Genomic DNA, 18,062 nt, shown 5'->3' with positions numbered 1-18,062 from the left:
CATGACACAAGCAATTTTTCCAACAATTGTTTACAGACAGATTATTTCACTTATAATTCACTGTATCACAATTCCAGTGGGTCAGAAGTTTACATACACTAAGTTGACTGTGACTTTAAACAGCTTGGAAAATTCCCAAAAATTATGTCATGGCTTTAGAAGCTTCTGATAGGCTAATTGACATCAATTTTATTTTTTTAAATTTTTTATTTCACCTTTATTTAACCAGGTAGGCCAGTTGAGAACAAGTTCTCATTTACAACTGCGACCTGGCCAAGATAAAGCAAAGCAGTGCGACACAAACAACAACACAGAGTTACACATGGAATAAACAAACATAATGACACAATAGAAAAAAAAAGTCTATATACAGTGTGTGCAAATGGCGTGAGGAGGTAAGGCAATAAATAGGCCATAGTAGCAAAGTAATTGCAATTTAGCAAATTAACACTGGAGTGATAGATGTGCAGATGATGATGTGCAAGCAGAAATACTGGTGTGCAAAAGAGTAAAAAAAACAATATGGGGATGAGGTAGGTAGATTGGATGGGCTATTTACAGATGGGCTATGTACAGCTGCAGCGATCGTTTAGCTTCTGAGATAGCTGATGTTTGAAGTTAGTGAGGGAGATATAAGTCTCCAACTTCAGCGATTTTTGCAATTTGTTCCAGTTATTGGCAGCAGAGAACTGGAAGGAAAGGCGGCCAAATTAGGTGTTGGCTTTGGGGATGCCCAGTGAGATATATCTGCTGAAGCGCGTGCTACGGGTGGGTGTTGTTATTGTGACTAGTGAGCTGAGATAAGGCAGAGCTTTACCAAGCAAAGACTTATAGATGACCTGGAGCCAGTGGGTCTGGCGACGAATATGTAGCGAGGGCCAGCCGACGAGAGCATACAGGTCACAGTGGTGGGTGGTATATGGAGCTTTGGTGACAAAACGGATGGCATTTGAGTCAATTGGAGGTGTACCTGTGGATGTATTTCAAGGCCTACCTTCAAACTCAGTGCCTCTTTGCTTGACATCATGGGGAAATCAAAAGAAATCAGCCAAGACCTCAGAATTTTTTTTTTAGACCTCCACAAGTCTGGTTCATCCTTGGGAGCAATTTCCAAACGCCGGAAGGTACCACATTCATCTGTACAAACAATAGTACGCAAGTATAAACACCATGGGACCATGCAGCCATCATACCGCTCAGGAAGGAGACGCATTCTGTCTCCTAGAGATGAATGTGCTTTGGTGCGAAAAGTGCAAATCAATTCCAGCACAACAGCAAAGGAACTTGTGAAGATGCTGGAGGAAACAGGTACAAAAGTATCTATATCTACAGTAAAACGAGTCCTATATTGACGTAACCTGAAAGGCCGCTCAGCAAGGAAGAAGCCACTGCTCCAAAACCGCCATAAAAAAGCCGACTACAGTTTGCAACTGCAGATGGGGACAAAGATCGTACTTTTTGGAGAAATGTCCTCTGGTCTGATGAAACAAAACTGGAACAGTTTGGCCATAATGACCATCGTTATGCTTGGAGGAAAAGGGGGAGGCTTGCAAGCCGAAGAACACCATCCCAACCGTGAAGCACGGGGGTGCCAGCATTGTGTTGTGGGGGTGCTTTGCTACAGGAGGGACTGGTGCACTTCACAAAATAGATGACATCATGAGGAAGGGAAATTATGTGGATATATTGAAGCAACATCTCAAGACATCAGTCAGGAAGTTAAAGTTTTGTCACAAATGGGTCTTCCAAATGGACATTGACCCCAAGGATACTTGTGGCAAAATGGCTTAAGGACAACAAAGTCAAGGTATTGGAAAGCCCTGACCTCAATCCAATAGAAAATGTATGGGCAGAACTGAAAAAGCGTGTGCGAGCAAGGAGGCCAGCAAACCCGACTCAGTTACAACAGCTCTGTCAGGAGGAATGGGCCAAAATTCACCCAACTTATTGTGGGAAGCTTGTGGAAGACTACCCGAAACGTATGACCCAAGTTAAACTATTTTAAGGCAATGCTACCAAATACTAATTGAGTGTATGTAAACTTCTGACCCACAGGGAATGTGATGAAAGAAATAAAAGCTGAAATAAATCATTCTCTATACTATTATTCTGACATTTCACATTCTTAAAATAAAGTGGTGATCCTAACTGACCAAAGACAGGGAGTTTTTACTTGGATTAAATGTCAGGAATTGTGAAAAACTGAGTTGAAATGTATTTGGCTAAGGTGTATGTAGACTTCCGACTTCAACTGTACATTTAAAAACATGAACATGTAGTGTGTGTGTGTGTGTGTGTGTGTGTGTGTGTGTGTGTGTGTGTGTGTGTGTGTGTGTATACGATCATGATGTGATCCTTCCCCATAGGAAGTACCACCCAGTTGACTACTTCAAAATAGTGGAAGTCCTTAATGGCGATGTCCATGTTAAAACTGGGCCCTAGAGTCCTCACTATCTCTGTGGGACAACTCTGGTATTATGGGATGTTCTGGCCTTTGTTAATCTATCATAGAGCATTGACTGTACCCTTGAAAGAGGAATAGGTTGAGGTAGTTATAGTTCTTGGTCAGGAAGTTTCCCAGCACACGATTTGGGTAGCCACACTTGATCTGGTAGGCTGAGAGGCCAAAGTAGATGCACTTCACAAAGTACCACAACTGTGCCACCTGGTTCATGTTGAACCTCCTAGAACACAAGAGAATGACCATGAAAAAGGTCAATAAGCAGCTCCTTTTTTGATGGTTACACATTTATTCACACTGTAATTAAACTGTAAATTAATGAACATTAACTCTGACCTCTCAGTCACCCCAGGGAGTATGAAAAACATCCAGAAGTGGATACCAAACACCAGCACCACTTGGAAGACACATTTTCCCACGAGGGTTTTGCGGAGATAGAGAGCGCGGTCCACTATCATGGTCCCAAACTGGATAAGCAGCATGACCAGGAAGGCCGATGGGACCTGGTCCTCCCCAATAGCGTCTGTGATGTCAGCAGCAGCACTGTGTTTCTGTTCCGACACAAAAAGAAAACAGTGGAAGAAATCCACTTGAAACAAGTAGGCCAAATAGCTTTCCAAATTCAATTGTGACTCAAGACAGGTATTCTCTTTTTTCTCTTTTCTCACCCCAAAAGCCCAGTATCCAAATATGATGACAACGAAGTTGACCACGTCAATCAGAAACATGAGAGCGTAGACGTCACACACTGGGCTGTACTCTGGGTGAATGATGTCATAGAAGAACTGCCTGATAGGTAGGTATATGTGCAGGGCACTGCGAAGACAAAAGAGGACCATGGCTGAAAATGTCCATTCATTTTTAAACCAGTACATAAAGATGCATTCATGTCCCATCAAAAGACCTGCCTCCAGGATTTGTTTGTAAACTGCCAGTTGTCACCGGGGATATGGAATGAAAGTAACAGAATACACCTACAATGAATATCCGTAAGTATAGAGTGCTAAATGCTCACACTTCTATGATAGCAGCTTTAGCCTCTAGCATCCTTTCTCTGATCAGCTTCTTGATCCTTTCCTTCCTGGTCAGGGGAACTTTATTGTGGTGCCTCTTCTTCAAGTGGCGCTTTTTGAGCTGCATATCATCTGCAAGAATATCCCATTTACATCAAGATACATTAGTATATTCAGGTTGGGTAACATTTCCCATCTGTTCAGGCAACACCCCATTTCAACTATAATACACTCTCAAACAAACTGAATAGTTCAGCACTGTTTAGGCTACTGAATGTATGTACCGTTTGTCTCAGTGGAGTTGGCTTTTCCCCGTCTGCAAAACAAGGATGCAGTTGAGGCCTGTAGAGGAAGGAAGGGCAGTCTTAGCTTCGGCTGATCCCCTGCTTTGTCTCCTCCACTCATCTTCTTCTTCTCAGTCTTCTTCTTTAACTTCTTGAAGAAGTCCGGCATCTCAACCTCTTTGTTATCCCAAAGACCGTGACACTACGGAGAGAAGAAGAAGTTTTGCAAAATTGTGCTTTGTTATCTTTTATGTGATGTAACACAGAAAGCAGCATTCCCGTCAGTACCTTTAGAATGGAGCGATGGAAGAACAGAGCCAGGAGCTGTATCAAGTCAAAGAGAACGTAGCCATCTTTCTTCTCCACCCCAATGATGTTGGGCAGAGCAAAGGGCCGGTCCGCATTGATGCCTCGGTAGGCCGAGGTGGTCCAGGGGAAAAAGCCAAACTGGAAAAAATACTTGACCACCACAATCAGCTGGAAGAGATAGGAATCATCAATCACCCATACATAAAATGTATGCACGCATGACTGTAAGTCGCTTTGGATAAATGCGTCTGCTAAATGGCATATATTATTATATTATTATATATAGATATACACACTACATTACCAAAAGTATGTGGACACCTGCTCGTTGAACATCTCATTCCGAAAGCATGGACATTAACATGGAGTTGATCACCCTTTGCTACTATAACAGCCTCCAGTCTTCTGGGAAGGCTTTCCACTGGATGTTGGAACATTTCTGTGGGGACTTTCAATTCAGCTACAAGAGCATTAGTGAGGTCGGGCACTGATGTTGGGCGATTAGGCTTGGCTCGCAGTCGGTGTTCCAATTCATACCAAAATTGTTCGATGGGGTTGAGGTCAAGGCTCTGTGCAGGCCAGTCAAGTTCTTCCACACCGATCTCGACAAACCATTTCTGTATGAACCTCACGTTCTGGACAAGGGCATTGTCATGCTGAAACAGGAAATGGCCTTCCCTAAACTGTTCCCACAAAGTTGGAAGCACAGAATTGTAGAATGTCATTGTATGTTGTAGTGTTAAGATTTCCCTTCACTGGAACAAAGGGGCCTAAACCGAACCATGTAAAACAGCCCCAGACCATTATTCCTCCTCCACCAAACTTTACAGTTGGCACTATGCATTCGGGCAGGTAGTGTTCTCCTGGCAGCCGCCAAACCCAGATTCGTCTGTCAGACTGCCAGATGGGGAAGCTTGATTCATCACTCCAGAGAACGCGTTTCCGCTCCTCTAGAGTCCAGTGGCGGCAAGCTTTACACCACTCCAGCCGACGCTTGGCATTGCGCATGGTGATCTTAGGCTTGTCTGTGGCTGCTCGGCCATGGAAACCCATTTGATGAAGCTCTCGACGAACAGTTCAAGTGCAGACGTTGGTCCAGAGGCAGTTTGGAACTTGGTAGTGAGTGTTGCAACCGAGGACAGACGATTTTTACACACAATGCGCTTCAGCACTCGGCAGTCCCATTCTGTGAGCTTGTGTGGCCTACCACTTCGCAGCTGAGACGTTGTTGCTCTTAGACGTTTCCACTTCACAATAACAGCACTTACAGTTAACTGGGGCAGCTCTAGCAGGGCAGAAATTTGACTAACTGACTTGTTGGAAAGGTGGCATCCTCTGATGGTGCCACCTTGAAAGTCACTGGGTTCTTCAGTAAGGCCATTCTACTGCCAATGTTTGTCTATGGAGATTGCATGGCTGTGTCCTCAATTTTATACACCTGTCAGCAATGGTATGGCTGAAATAGCCAAATCCACTCATTTGAAGAGGTGTTCACATACCTTTGTATTTATAGTGTATATTATATATAATTAACCATCAATCTAAATAATCATCCAGCCAACCAATCAATCAACATATCACTCCGTTGGGGGTGCCTGCTGTGCGTACCTCTGTGTAGATGATGGCAGCCATCCAGAAGCGCTTGGTTGGGCGTGGCACAGACAGCATGGCCCAGAGGAAGATAAGGATGGGCAGGATCAGACTGAGCAGTGAGGCCGACACCATGTGGTTCAGGATGATCACAAAGTAGCACAGCATCTCTGACTTAGACACCATGGTGTTGTACAGGGCAAACACCAGTCTCAGGTGTCTCGGGAGAGACTGGAAGAACTGATCAGACTCTTCAATTTCATCGTTACCAAACATGCTGCAATAGAGGAGAATCACAGTACGTGAGAATTTTCTTTTTTTTTGTGATACTCAACTTTACTATAAGGTACTGTGATACAACTGAATGGGTACACTTGACTATACCACGATTGTAACAAGAAAAACCAAGTCCCAATCTCCCATGACTGACTTGTTGAGCAGTAGCTCGCTGGCCGTGAGGTTCCTGGTCTCACTAAGAGGCATGGAGAAGTCTGGGAAATCTTCGCTATTCTCATCACACTCCAGATAGTCCAGGGAGATGGATCCTGAAAGCATCACAGCTTTTTCCCTCTCCTCTTCTTCCTCCCTCCATTCCTCCTTCTCCATTCTATACTCCTCCTCCACTTTATATTCCCCCTCCTCTTCTTCATATGCATCCTCTCCTTCTTTACTGTCCTCCTTATTGGGAACAGTATCATCATGGCTGATGAAAAATGTAATTCAGAAAGAAAGATGGATATAAGATGGAGTCAAACAAACTATGAGTTCATAGAGGGGTATAGAGAGTTAGTAGATATGAAACCAAATATACAGTAAGTCAAATAAAATAAGAGTTTATTTGTTGAGGAGGAGCTGGCAAAACGGCCACCATCTCTATTGGCGCCATCTTGAATAATGGTGTACGGTATAAAGAGCAGAGGAAACCATAAGTGCATACGTGTCACCATTACCTTAGTGGAGGGTCTTCAGTGTCAAATGAGTCAAGGTCCAGGTTGGTAGTTTTCAGTAGTTTCCGTCTGAGTTGGTCGGCAGTGGCCTGGAGTATAGGAGGGTCATCCAGCTCATCCAAAGTGGGCTGACGAGACCCCAGCAGGGTCTCATCCGTCATGCAGCTAAGACATGATGACAGGGAAACATGTTGACCATCCTGGTCCTATGAAGCCATTCATAAAGCCTCCAAAAAGAGGTTATAATGCAGAATAGCATAATAGTAGAAATAATCAATAATACACTTAAAACTGATCGGTTCTGTATAATACATGCAGCCTGCTAATGGAATAGGTAACGGATTTCATGAATTAACGAATCAAGACTCTATAGGTGTTACATCAATGCTGACCTGGACAAGCTGCTACCCCAGGATATTTTGGAGTGGGTGTGTTTCAGCTTGGAGTAACCTCGCGCTGATGACGGTACTAGTGGAGGGGAGGAGACAGGGGGAACTATGTCTTCCTGGTCTTCCAGGGAGGCCAGGGTGTTCTGTCTGGACATCCAGTTCTTATAGAATCGCTTCACGCTCTCCTGTGACACCTCTTTCCCCTGTAAAAGGAACATTTTATTTTTGTCAACACTGCAGGGAGGACATAACTTAAAACAGAGTTTTACAAGTCAAATGACATATCCCTTGTGGATGAATGTTACTTCACCTTCTTCTGTTGCTGGCCTAGAAGAGCCCTTTCAAAACGTAGCACTTTGGAGATGTCCAGGCCATCTTTGCAGAAGGAGTTCAGGCCCTCAGTGAGGTCATCCAGAAGGGACAGGATAAACACCCATAAAAACTTGAGCGAGTCGATAATCCTCTGAAATATATTTTCTGTGAGAAGACAGAAACATTGTATCAGGTTAGTGGCAGTACACAGACTTCTAGAGTTATTCTACTGTATATTCATGAAGGGTCTGTTGAGGTGGAATGTTGACCTTTCTCCTCCGCTTCATTTTCCTCTTCCAACTCATCCTCACTGGACTCGACCCTCTCAATGCCTTGGATCAGACAATTAAAATCATGATGACACAAAATAACACATTAGTTATTCTGTCTCTATGACAAAATTATGCAAACTGTCCCATACATACCAGACCCTCTTACCTTGCTGTCTCTGCAGCTGTCTCTTTGCCCTCCTCTTCTCCTCTTTTTTCATCTTTGACTCTTCTTTTTTGTGCAAATTTAGGGCTGCTTTGGAGCTTGTGACCCATGCCTCATAGGCTAACTGTGGAGAAAGGAGGCACATTCAACAACGTACCCTAAGACTATTTTACAACTCTTTGTAGTTTGTCTTCTATGTCCCTCACCTGAAAAGCAGATTTCTTCTTTGTTAGTGTCTCTTCCTCTTTCTTTTCCTGGACTTCCTCCTCTTCCTCTTCACTGTCACTCTCAAATAGATGGTAGCCACAGTTGTTCTCAACTGGAGGAAAGACAGAAGTGTAAAACAACAAAGACATGAACTCCTGCTCATTCTACTTTATACTATTGCAGTATGTGAACTGTTTTGATCACTTAAAATTACTTGAATTTGAATTTAAAAAATGACAATTCATAATGAGATTAAATGAAAATGATTGAACCATTTCCCCCTATTGAAGTTCTGTTTGTAACTGAACAAATTTGAATCTTATTACTTAGGTTTATGGAACACTTACCACCAGGCCGTGAGACCCATGGTTTCCACCATTTCTCCTGATCATTCTCTGCCTTCTCAATTTCACCTGGAAAACATATCCACCCATTCATCCCATCCCTCCATCATAAATGTATCCTTTCATTCAGTGAGACCGAGAAGAATAATGAGTTGAGTCTCCCCCCACCTTAGAATGTAAAGCGATTTGAGCAGTTTTAATAGTCTAGTGCTATTGAATCTAATATTAAAGGTTGGAGGTAAACATTGCCCCTAACCACAGAGCTATGATCAAACTATCTTACCTCCCAATTCTAGTAGGGGTAAATACAAATATCAGAGTATACGTTTAAGAACGGACCCTTCGTCAGTGGTTATGGACAACTTCTACTAGCTCCATGACGCTCACCCTTTGGCACTATATCAGTAGGGGGCGCTGCTACGTCTCCTTGGCAAGGTTTACTCTTCTGTTTGGATTTGATCTTCTCCATCCTAGAGAAAGGGTTCAGCACAGTGAATTAAAACAATGCAACAATAGCAAACCACTTTGACTGAACACTAGATGAGAACAAACAAACTGCTGTGGCATAAGTCTTACTGCTTCTTCAGCGTCTCCACAGACTTCTTCTCCATCTCCAGTCTTGCAGCAACCAGTTTCTTCACTTTGGCTTCAAAGAGCTCAGCACCCCTTGAAATATGAAATTAAAACAACCTATGTGGTCATACATTCAGCTGGTTTCATTCAATAGATGAATAAACCGTCATCTCAAAACTTTACTGGTAAGGAAGTGGTCAGGTCAGTAACTAGATAACTCTAACCTGGAGGCCAGGATCTTGGAGGCCTTGAGGTCAGACACTACATACAGGAAGTAGTAGCTGAGGAAAACCCTCCTCTGAGCCAGGAGCACGGTGAAGCAGATCGCATCCCACACGATACCCGCCTCCCCCTCCGGCAGCTCACACTCATCATCAGGAGCAGCTGGGAACACACACACATATACACATATGTAAGCACACACGCAGGTGTGCACGTAGCTAAACACACACAGACACAGATAGAACAGGCTACATAAATGCACAACAACACACACAGTGTGTTAATGTGATTATCAGTCACACTTACGGAGATCATAGCCTTTGATTGTACAGACCATGCTGAATGCCTGAATGAGCCAGCAACCATTCTTCAACAGGCTGTCCAGATAAGCACATGAGCCAAGCTGTGGACACACACATACAGCAAGACAGATAGCTCAGAGGAGACATAAGACGGGACATGAGACAGTGATAGTCAGTAAGTGAAGCTGTTACATTAGCATCAAAGAATGAAGACTAGATTAGTGCAGTAACACAGAACAGGCTGTTAGCATTGATGAGTGATTAAAACCGACTGTGTTATTAGCATAATACAATGTGGTACACATAGTATATGAATGAAAAATCCCTTTCAGCAACGAGGATAGGCTAGGTTTGAGGATAGGCTAGCTGAGACAGTGAGTGATTATCTAGCTAACATACAGATAACAGGTTCTTCATGCAGATAACGAAACAGGTGTATCCGATGAGCCAGTCCCAGAGCCTGAGGATGTATCGTACAGGCTGCATGAGCAGGCTGCCCCCGAACAGCATGAAGTAGAAGCAGGCTAGCAGGTAGCCCAGGCAGAAGATGTTAATGCGGGTGGTGCCTGTGATGAAGATGAGGCACAGCACCAGCCAGAAGAAGTAGCTGAACACAAACACCTTGACCATGTCCAGGTAGGACCTGAGGGAAGGAGAGACACATCCATATTACCAATTGAGTAGGTGCAGGAATTTTTCTATACCATGTGACCAGACTGGAAAAAACTCTGGACCCTAGTTGTAGGCTGTAAGTTGTTTCATGAAAACTATAAAAGAGTTGTCTAAAGCACTTACAGGTCTGCGACCACACTAGCTTAAAAGAGTCCTCTGACCTGCAGTGGAGGAAGTTGTTGACAGGGATGTACTGGTTGAAGGAGCGTGGGTCCAAGCTGCGGCTGATCTCCACGTTCTCCCCCCCCATAAGGCGCACCGCGGCACGGTTCTCCTCCTCAAACACCTTCCACTGCAGCGAGGAGCATAGGAGCAGGAGGTGGTCGTCTGGACACACAGAAAAACAAAATGGCTGCCTTGATCACTTCATGACCATAAGTATGTGGAAAACCTGCTCGTCAAACATCTCATTCCAAAATCATATGGAGTTGGTCCCTCCTTTGCTGCTATAACAGCCTCCACTCTTCTGGGAAGGCTTTCCACTAGATGTTGGAACATTGCTACAAGGACTTGCTTCCATTCAGCCACGAGCATTAGTGAGATCGGGCACTGATGTTGGGCGATTAGGCCTGGCCAGTTCCAATTCATCCCAAAGGTGTTCGATGGGGTTGAGGTCAGGGTTCTGTGCAGGCCAGTCAAGTTCCTCCACACCAATCTTGACAAACCATTTCTGTATGGACCTCACTTTGTGCATTGTCATGCTGAAACAGGAAAAGGTCTTCCCCAAACTATAGCCACAAAGTTGGAAGCACAGAATCGTATACAATGTCATTGTATGCTCTAGCGTTAAGATTTCCCTTCACTGGATCTAAGGGGCCTAGCCCGAACTATGAAAAAAAGCTGCAGACCATTATTCCTCCTCCACCAAACTTTGGGACAGGTAGCGTTTTCCTGGCATCCGCCAAACCCAGATTCGTCAATCAGACTGCCAGATGGTGAAGCATGCTTCATCATTAAAGAGAACTCGTTTCCACTGCTCCAGAGTCCAATGGCGGTGAACTTTGCACCACTCCAGCTGACGATTGGCATTGCTCATGGTGATCTTAGGCTTGTCTGCGGCTGCTCGGCCATGGAAACCCCTTTCATGAAGCTCCCGATGAACAGTTATTGTGCTGACGTTGCTTCCAGAGGCAGATTGGAACTCAGTAGTGAGTGTTGCAACTGAGGACAGACAACTTTTTGATGCACTATGCACTCGGTGGTCCCGTTCTGTGATCTTGTTACTCTTAATCATTTCCACTTCACAATAACAGCACTTACAGTTGACCGGGGCAGAAATTTTACGAACTGACTTGTTGAAAAGTGGCATCCTATGACGGTGCCAAGTTGAAAGTCACAGAGCTCTTCAGTAAGGCCAATGTTTGTCTGTGGAGATTGCATGGCTGTCAGCAACGGGTCTGGCTGAAATAGCCGAATCCACTAATATATATAGTGTATGTAGGAGATACAAATTGATGTTGTATGAAGGGATTTACATTACACACTATATACAGGGCATTCGGAAAGTATTCAGACCACTTGACTTTTTTTTGTTACGTTACAGCCTTATTCTAAAATTTACTAAATTGTTGTTTTTTTCTCACCACATGTTTTTTTTCTCACACACAATACCCCAAAATGACAAAGCAAAAACAGGTTTGTAGAATTTTTAGCAAATTCATAAAAACTAAAGACTATACTATTACATTTACATAAGTATTCAGACCCTCTACTCAGTACTTTGTTGAATCACATTTTTGTAGCGATTACAGCCTTGAGTCTTCTTGAGTATGATGCTACAAGATTGGCACACCTGTTATTGGGGAGTTTCTCCCATTCTTCTCTGCAGATCCTCTCAAGCTCTGTCGGGTTGGATGGGGAGCGTTGCTGCACAGGTATTTTCAGGTCTCTCAGGTCTCTCGGGTAAGTCTGGTTCAAGTCCGGGCTCTGGCTGGGCCACTCAAGGACATTCCGAGACTTGTCCCGAAGCCACTCCTGCATTGTTTTGGCAGTGTGCTTAGGGTTGTTGTCCTATTGGAAGGTGAACCTTCGCCCCAGTCTGAGGTCCTGAGCGCTCTGGAGCAGGTTTTCATCAAGTATCTCTATGTACTTTGCTCCATTCATCTTTCCCTTGATCCTGACTAGTCTCCCAGTCCCTGCTGCTGAACAACATCCCCACAGCATGATGCCGCCACCATCATTTATTTAACCTTTATTTAAGTCAGTTAAGAACAGTTAAGACGCTTGGCATTCAGGCTAAAGAGTTCAAGCTTGGTTTCATCAGACCAGAGAATCTTGTTTCTCATGGTCTGAGAGTCCTTTAGGTGCCTTTTGGCAAACTCCAAGCGGGCTGTCATGTGCCTTTTACTGAGGAGTGGCTTCCGTCTGGTCACCCTACCATAAAGGCCTGATTGGTGAAGTGGTACAGAGATGGTTGTCTTTCTGGAAGGTTCTCCCATCTCCATCAGGATCTTGGTCCTTGACCAAGGCCCTTCTCCCCCAATTGCTCAGTTTGGCCGGACGGCCAGCTCTAGGAAGAGTCTTGGTGGTTTCAATCTTCTTTCATTTAAGAATGATGGAGGCCACTGTGTTCTTGGGGACCTTCAATGCTGCAGACATTATTTGGTACCCTTCCCCAGATCTGTGCCTCGACACAATTCTGTTTTGGAGCTCTACGGACAATTCCTTCCACCTCATGGCTTGGCTTTTTCTCTGACATGCACTGTCAACTGTGGGACCTTATACAGACAGGTGTGTGCCTTTCCAAATCATGACCAATCAATTGAATTTACCACAAGTGGACTCCAATCAAGTTGTAGAAACATCTCAAGGATGATCAGTGGTAACAGGATGCACCTGAGCTCAATTTAGAGTCTCATAGCAAGGGTCTGAATACTTATGTAATAAGGTATTTTTGTTTTTTATTTGTAATACATTTGCTGAAATAAAAATTAACTGTTTTCGCTTTGTTATTATGGGGTATTGTGTGTAGATTGATCAGGATTTTTTTTTATTTAATCCATTTTAAAATGAGGCTGTAAAGTAACAAAGTGTGGAAAAAGGGAAGGGGACTGAATACTTTCCAAATGCACTGTATAGTAGTCAATGGCCTGAATCCCTGAGATATGCATTCATACTTTCATGTAAATCAAGAAAGAATGTCAATAGGAGATTTCCCCAAAATTACTGAAATTGGAAATGGCTGGGATGAAGACAGAGAGACTCACAGAAAATGAAGTAAGGGGCAGGACGCATGGCGAAGTCAGGCAGATAAAGCCACTTGATGAGGTTGGAGGTCAGGGCCTGACTGGAGGTCCTCCATGGATAATCTGACAGATAGAGGAGAAAATTAAGAAAGCAGTGATAGAAACTATTTACTATTCTATCACAGGGTAACTACACATGTTTTTAATGGTAGTAACTCCAGAATGAGGCCTATGTAAATACACATCAATTACTGTAGTACATTGTAATCTCCAGATATCTCCAGATATCTCTCCTTACCGACACAGAGAGCGGGAGGGATGCCGATACAGAGCAGGTACTGCAGCACCATGAGTCCTGCAGTGAAGCAGCAGTACTTAGGCCACACCTCCCCTATGGCCTTCCTGCGTCGTCGTGACAGAACAGCCATCAGAGCACAGGAGTGCAGCAGCGCGTAGAAATCCATCCGCTGGCCAATCACATTCACCGCCACCACAAAGCACACCTGAGGGACAGGAAGACCATCTCAAAGAGCTATGCAACCACTGTGACATGATGATCCTTCAAAATGAAAACATATAGATTAACAGCACAAAATCTCAAATAGAAGCTACAGTAAAAGAGCTATATTGGTTGTAGCTACTGTACCTCCAGGCCAAACTTGTAGAAGAAGTAGTTGATGAAGTACTTGATGCAGGGCAGGATGCCTTGGTCCAGGTGCTGGCGTGTGATGCCTTGGAAGATGATGCTGAAGGTGGGGACCTTGAGGTCATTGTGGAGGCGATAGTAGAGCTGGTGTCTATGGACCGTCACCTCAAACACCAGCAGCCCCAGCACCATCAGCTGGTTCTGACATTAAAAACACAACCAAAGAACACTCAGACGATAGAACCACAGATTAATGAAGCTACCACACTAATAATAGGATATTCATTTCTATGTACCATACTTACCATTGTGTATTAATCTGTTATTAAAACGCATACATCTCAATATCTCTCTTTCAATGGTTTTCATGGCCATACAGTGCATGGCATGACTGACAAATGACATTATTACAATATTACTAAATAACCACAGACACTACGTGAAAAGCTTGTCTTACCCTGAGACAGGGCAGGATCCTGTCTTCACACTTGCGCAGCTCTCCACACCATATGGCTGGGTCAACAGGCTTCACATAAAGCACAGACCTCCTCAGCAGCTCTGCCATGTTCCCCTCCAGCTCCAGCCCTGTCCCATTAACTGACACCAGGCTCTGCACAAACAGAGATGCATACTACTGCAAATGTAGATAGTCACACACACACACATGCACGCAAACATGACATAATTCCCTTGGGAGCCAACCATTGCCAAGTAAATATTGATGCTACAGAATAATTCATTTTCAGTATTTGGTCAGTGTTTTGCATTCTAGCGGTAAGTAAACTCACAGTGGTACAGTTGGAGGAGTACTCCAGAGGTTTGATGACCTTGAGCTGGTACAGCATCTTACACACCACCATGACACAGGCCCAGACTGAGGACACACTGGAGGCGATGGGGCGGACCCGGGGGAAGGGCAGGGCAAAGGCCCACAGTACCAGAAACAAGAAGTTCATCAGAGACACCTTGGGCAAAGGAACGCAAAGCATGAAAGCACATGTTTAGTGCAGACCCCCTACACAGCGTTTGTGGTGAAATCAGTGTAGTGAAATGCAGTAGATGCACCATAAAATGTACTCTAAATGGGGTAAAGGTACAATGACAACATGGAGTTTCAGGGTCACGTAAAGACCTCTGACCTCTTGCAGGGACACCCAGATGATGCCGGTAGAGACAATCTTGAGGCTGTGGAGCTCTAGCAGCCTCCAACTTATCTCTTGAGCCCTCTGGAAGACAGCCAGAGCCTGGAGCAGCAGCAGGCCGGCCCGGTCCACCATCAACCCCCACTGTGTCAGACGCTCCTCTGGGGCGCCGACCGGACACAACAAGGACACCAGACTCAGGGTCAGATAAAAGATGTGATATTTCGCAGACTGTTTCGTTTATGTGGCATATTTGTTTGTATTGTCTATGTGCTGTTAAAATGAGCTTACTTTTGGTACAGTGAATTAGAATCTGAATCTCAGTGGCACACACCTGTTCCCTCCCGCTCCTCCTCAGATTTCTTCTCTGATGAGGCAGACAGTCCGTCACTGTCCAGCGTGTGCTGACTCCCCACACGTCCTGACTCCCCACTCATCTGCTTACTCTGCTCCTTCGCCATCCTAGCAGGGAGACGGTAGGCAAGTCATATAATAAGTAATACACCATATACAGTACATACTGTATAATAATGATACAATACATGTAAAGGAAGGATATTGTATGGAAAAATGTACCGTTTCTGTAACTTTTCAATGTTTTCTTTAATTCTGAGGAAAGATACAAATCAGATAAACACTGTACTTAGAGTGCAAACATTCTTTTAAATTATCTGAAAAATATTACATGACCATTTTTAAGAATTCGTAATGGACTGATGGAATGAAATGATATCACCCAAATATATTTTTGACCATTAAAATGGGGTTGCCTTCTCTGTATATTACTGCAACGCATTATCAAAGCATGAGCTTGACTCCTTTTTTATACTTTAAGTTTGTCCGACTAAGGGTGTTTAAGATTTCTGAAACACTGGGCAAACCCCGGTGTGTGAAGCATGCCATTCACGGAGACAGAAATGCAGCTCTTACATGTCAGCTATCACATTGACTGATTTTCTCAGCTCTTCCTCTCTGGATGAAGAGAGATGGACAGAATAGATGAGACACAACATAGAGATGAGTGGAGAATGACAGCATGTTTTTTCCAAAGAATTAAACATAATTGGAGCAATCAGATCATTACATTAATTTACTCCATTTTCAATTTTTTGATTATACTGATACATTGTACATCTTTTTTTTAATTAAAGGCTCAGTGCAGTCAAAACATTATTAAATATATTTCCACAATATGAGGTTGGAATAATACCATGAAATTGTGAAAATTATGATAATGCCCATTTAGTGTAAGAGCTGTTTGAGAAGACCACCTGAAATTTCAACCTGTTTTGGTGGGAAGACATCACTAGACGGTAAATGAGTTAATAGACCAATAAGAAAGAGAGTTCCAAACCTCTCTGCCAATAACAGCTTGTTTTCTGTTTTCACCTCCCCACTCAGACCACTCCCAGACAGTCCTAGCAAAATTATTGTTTGAGAAATTGTTCTTTGCTAAGAAGATTTTTTTGTTTCTTGTTGACCATTTTCATTGGAAAGGTACTTAATTGTTACACAAAAAATTATTTGATATTGAGATGAAAACAGCTGCATTGGACCTTGAAGAAAATGCCTCTAAAAATATCAGTTGACATGAAAATGACATGAAAGGACCACTTTGATGGACTAGTAACAGTTCCCTCCTCCCTGATATAAAGCACATTATAACCTGGGTGGTTCGAGCCCTGAATGCTGATTGGCTGAATGCCATGGTATATCAGACCGTATACGTTGTATGACAAAACATTTATTTTTACTCTTCTAATTACGTTGGTAACCAGTTTATAATAGCAATAAGGCACCTCCGGTGTTTGTGGTATATTGCAAATATACCACAGCTAAGGGCTGTATCCAGGCACTCCACGTTGCGTTGTGCGTAAGAACAGCCCTTAGCCATGGTATATTGACCATATACCACACCCCACGGGTCTTATTGCTTAAATATCCCAGGGGTTGTGATCAGGTTAGCTGTCCCACCTGGTTTGTCCCTGGCGGACAGGTATGTTGTCCAGGTTGGTGAGCTCCAGGAACTCCTGGTTGAAATAGTGCAGCTGCAGGATGCAGGCCAATAGGAAGGCTGCAGGGAGGAGGATCCGAGCAAACAGCTCCACAGTGTTGTACTGCTCCAACCCCAGATCACGCAGACTAGAGGACAGAGGACAGGGACAGCACTGAGCATATAACATCTACCAGTGGTGCTAACGGTGCTAATGGAATGACATCAAACACATGGGAACCACATGTTTGATGTATTTTATACCATTCCACTGATTCCGCTCCAGCCGTTACCAAGAGCTCGTGCTCCCCAATTAAGGTGCCAGCAACCTCCTGGGATGTCTACAGTATGTTATTAGTCATGGATCATCAGGGAGACTTTCAGACACAGAATACAAGATATGAGGAATTTCTGGCCAATGAATCAATTAACACTGTAGCACTTTAAAGTCTTGGGGTGACTACAACAATATGGAGGCATAAGAAGCACTGTGAATGTATAGGGCTGGCCACAGTGCCACCATACACACTCACCCTTCCTCAGACATGCCCATGATCTGTCTGAACAGGCCAGACACTGTCTTAAACTGGTACATGTAGATGGCTATCAGGACGACCATGGAGTAGCCCACCACCACTGCCCAGAAGTACTTTAGCACTCGCCTCCATACGTCATAACGGATCTGAGGAACGGTAACATCAATACCATGATAATCAAGGTCAAATCACTCTACAAATACTAATCACAGGGAGCAATGTTAACAGTAAAATATGTTATTTTAGAAAGATCATTCAAGCGCTCTGATTTTCCTCAATTACTACCCACATTTCATGACAACAGGCGTCCACAAAACAAGTTGACTTTTCAAACCCATTTATCATCTCAGTCTTCGAGAGAAACACTCTTTTCACACCACTTCGATACAGCTACACTCTTAGAATAAAGGGTTATTTGCGGGGGGATAGGGTTCTACCAAGAACTGTTTTGATCTGAAGAACCCTTTTTAGAAGACAGTAAACCTTTAATAGGCTGACCA

At 43.8% G+C, this 18,062-nt stretch overlaps 1 protein-coding gene across 1 annotated transcript in view; it reads right to left on the bottom strand.

The window, feature by feature from the left end:
* Nucleotides 1–18,062, bottom strand: part of LOC115168885 (piezo-type mechanosensitive ion channel component 2-like) — a 32,917-nt gene that overhangs the window by 3,806 nt on the left and 11,049 nt on the right. The window contains exons 15-45 of the mRNA XM_029724410.1: nucleotides 17,560–17,708; nucleotides 17,008–17,175; nucleotides 15,964–16,005; nucleotides 15,524–15,642; nucleotides 15,031–15,194; nucleotides 14,680–14,856; nucleotides 14,349–14,501; nucleotides 13,892–14,092; nucleotides 13,544–13,748; nucleotides 13,267–13,368; nucleotides 10,222–10,387; nucleotides 9,788–10,031; nucleotides 9,393–9,489; nucleotides 9,089–9,248; nucleotides 8,868–8,957; nucleotides 8,679–8,761; nucleotides 8,295–8,360; nucleotides 7,947–8,059; nucleotides 7,744–7,864; nucleotides 7,575–7,637; nucleotides 7,304–7,470; nucleotides 6,997–7,196; nucleotides 6,608–6,769; nucleotides 6,088–6,360; nucleotides 5,676–5,934; nucleotides 4,047–4,235; nucleotides 3,759–3,960; nucleotides 3,477–3,606; nucleotides 3,130–3,277; nucleotides 2,798–3,012; nucleotides 2,526–2,684 (exon numbers count right to left, since the gene is read on the bottom strand). Of these exons, the coding sequence (XP_029580270.1) occupies nucleotides 2,526–2,684; nucleotides 2,798–3,012; nucleotides 3,130–3,277; nucleotides 3,477–3,606; nucleotides 3,759–3,960; nucleotides 4,047–4,235; nucleotides 5,676–5,934; nucleotides 6,088–6,360; nucleotides 6,608–6,769; nucleotides 6,997–7,196; nucleotides 7,304–7,470; nucleotides 7,575–7,637; nucleotides 7,744–7,864; nucleotides 7,947–8,059; nucleotides 8,295–8,360; nucleotides 8,679–8,761; nucleotides 8,868–8,957; nucleotides 9,089–9,248; nucleotides 9,393–9,489; nucleotides 9,788–10,031; nucleotides 10,222–10,387; nucleotides 13,267–13,368; nucleotides 13,544–13,748; nucleotides 13,892–14,092; nucleotides 14,349–14,501; nucleotides 14,680–14,856; nucleotides 15,031–15,194; nucleotides 15,524–15,642; nucleotides 15,964–16,005; nucleotides 17,008–17,175; nucleotides 17,560–17,708 (4,787 nt within the window). The remainder of the gene's footprint in view (nucleotides 1–2,525; nucleotides 2,685–2,797; nucleotides 3,013–3,129; nucleotides 3,278–3,476; nucleotides 3,607–3,758; nucleotides 3,961–4,046; nucleotides 4,236–5,675; nucleotides 5,935–6,087; nucleotides 6,361–6,607; nucleotides 6,770–6,996; nucleotides 7,197–7,303; nucleotides 7,471–7,574; nucleotides 7,638–7,743; nucleotides 7,865–7,946; nucleotides 8,060–8,294; nucleotides 8,361–8,678; nucleotides 8,762–8,867; nucleotides 8,958–9,088; nucleotides 9,249–9,392; nucleotides 9,490–9,787; nucleotides 10,032–10,221; nucleotides 10,388–13,266; nucleotides 13,369–13,543; nucleotides 13,749–13,891; nucleotides 14,093–14,348; nucleotides 14,502–14,679; nucleotides 14,857–15,030; nucleotides 15,195–15,523; nucleotides 15,643–15,963; nucleotides 16,006–17,007; nucleotides 17,176–17,559; nucleotides 17,709–18,062) is intronic.

This window comes from Salmo trutta, chromosome 30 (assembly GCF_901001165.1).
Source record: "Salmo trutta chromosome 30, fSalTru1.1, whole genome shotgun sequence".
In the NCBI taxonomy this organism is placed as follows: Eukaryota; Metazoa; Chordata; class Actinopteri; order Salmoniformes; family Salmonidae; genus Salmo; species Salmo trutta.
The sequence above is the reverse complement of the archived record's forward strand: the minus strand, read 5'-3'. Positions and strand labels throughout refer to the sequence as shown.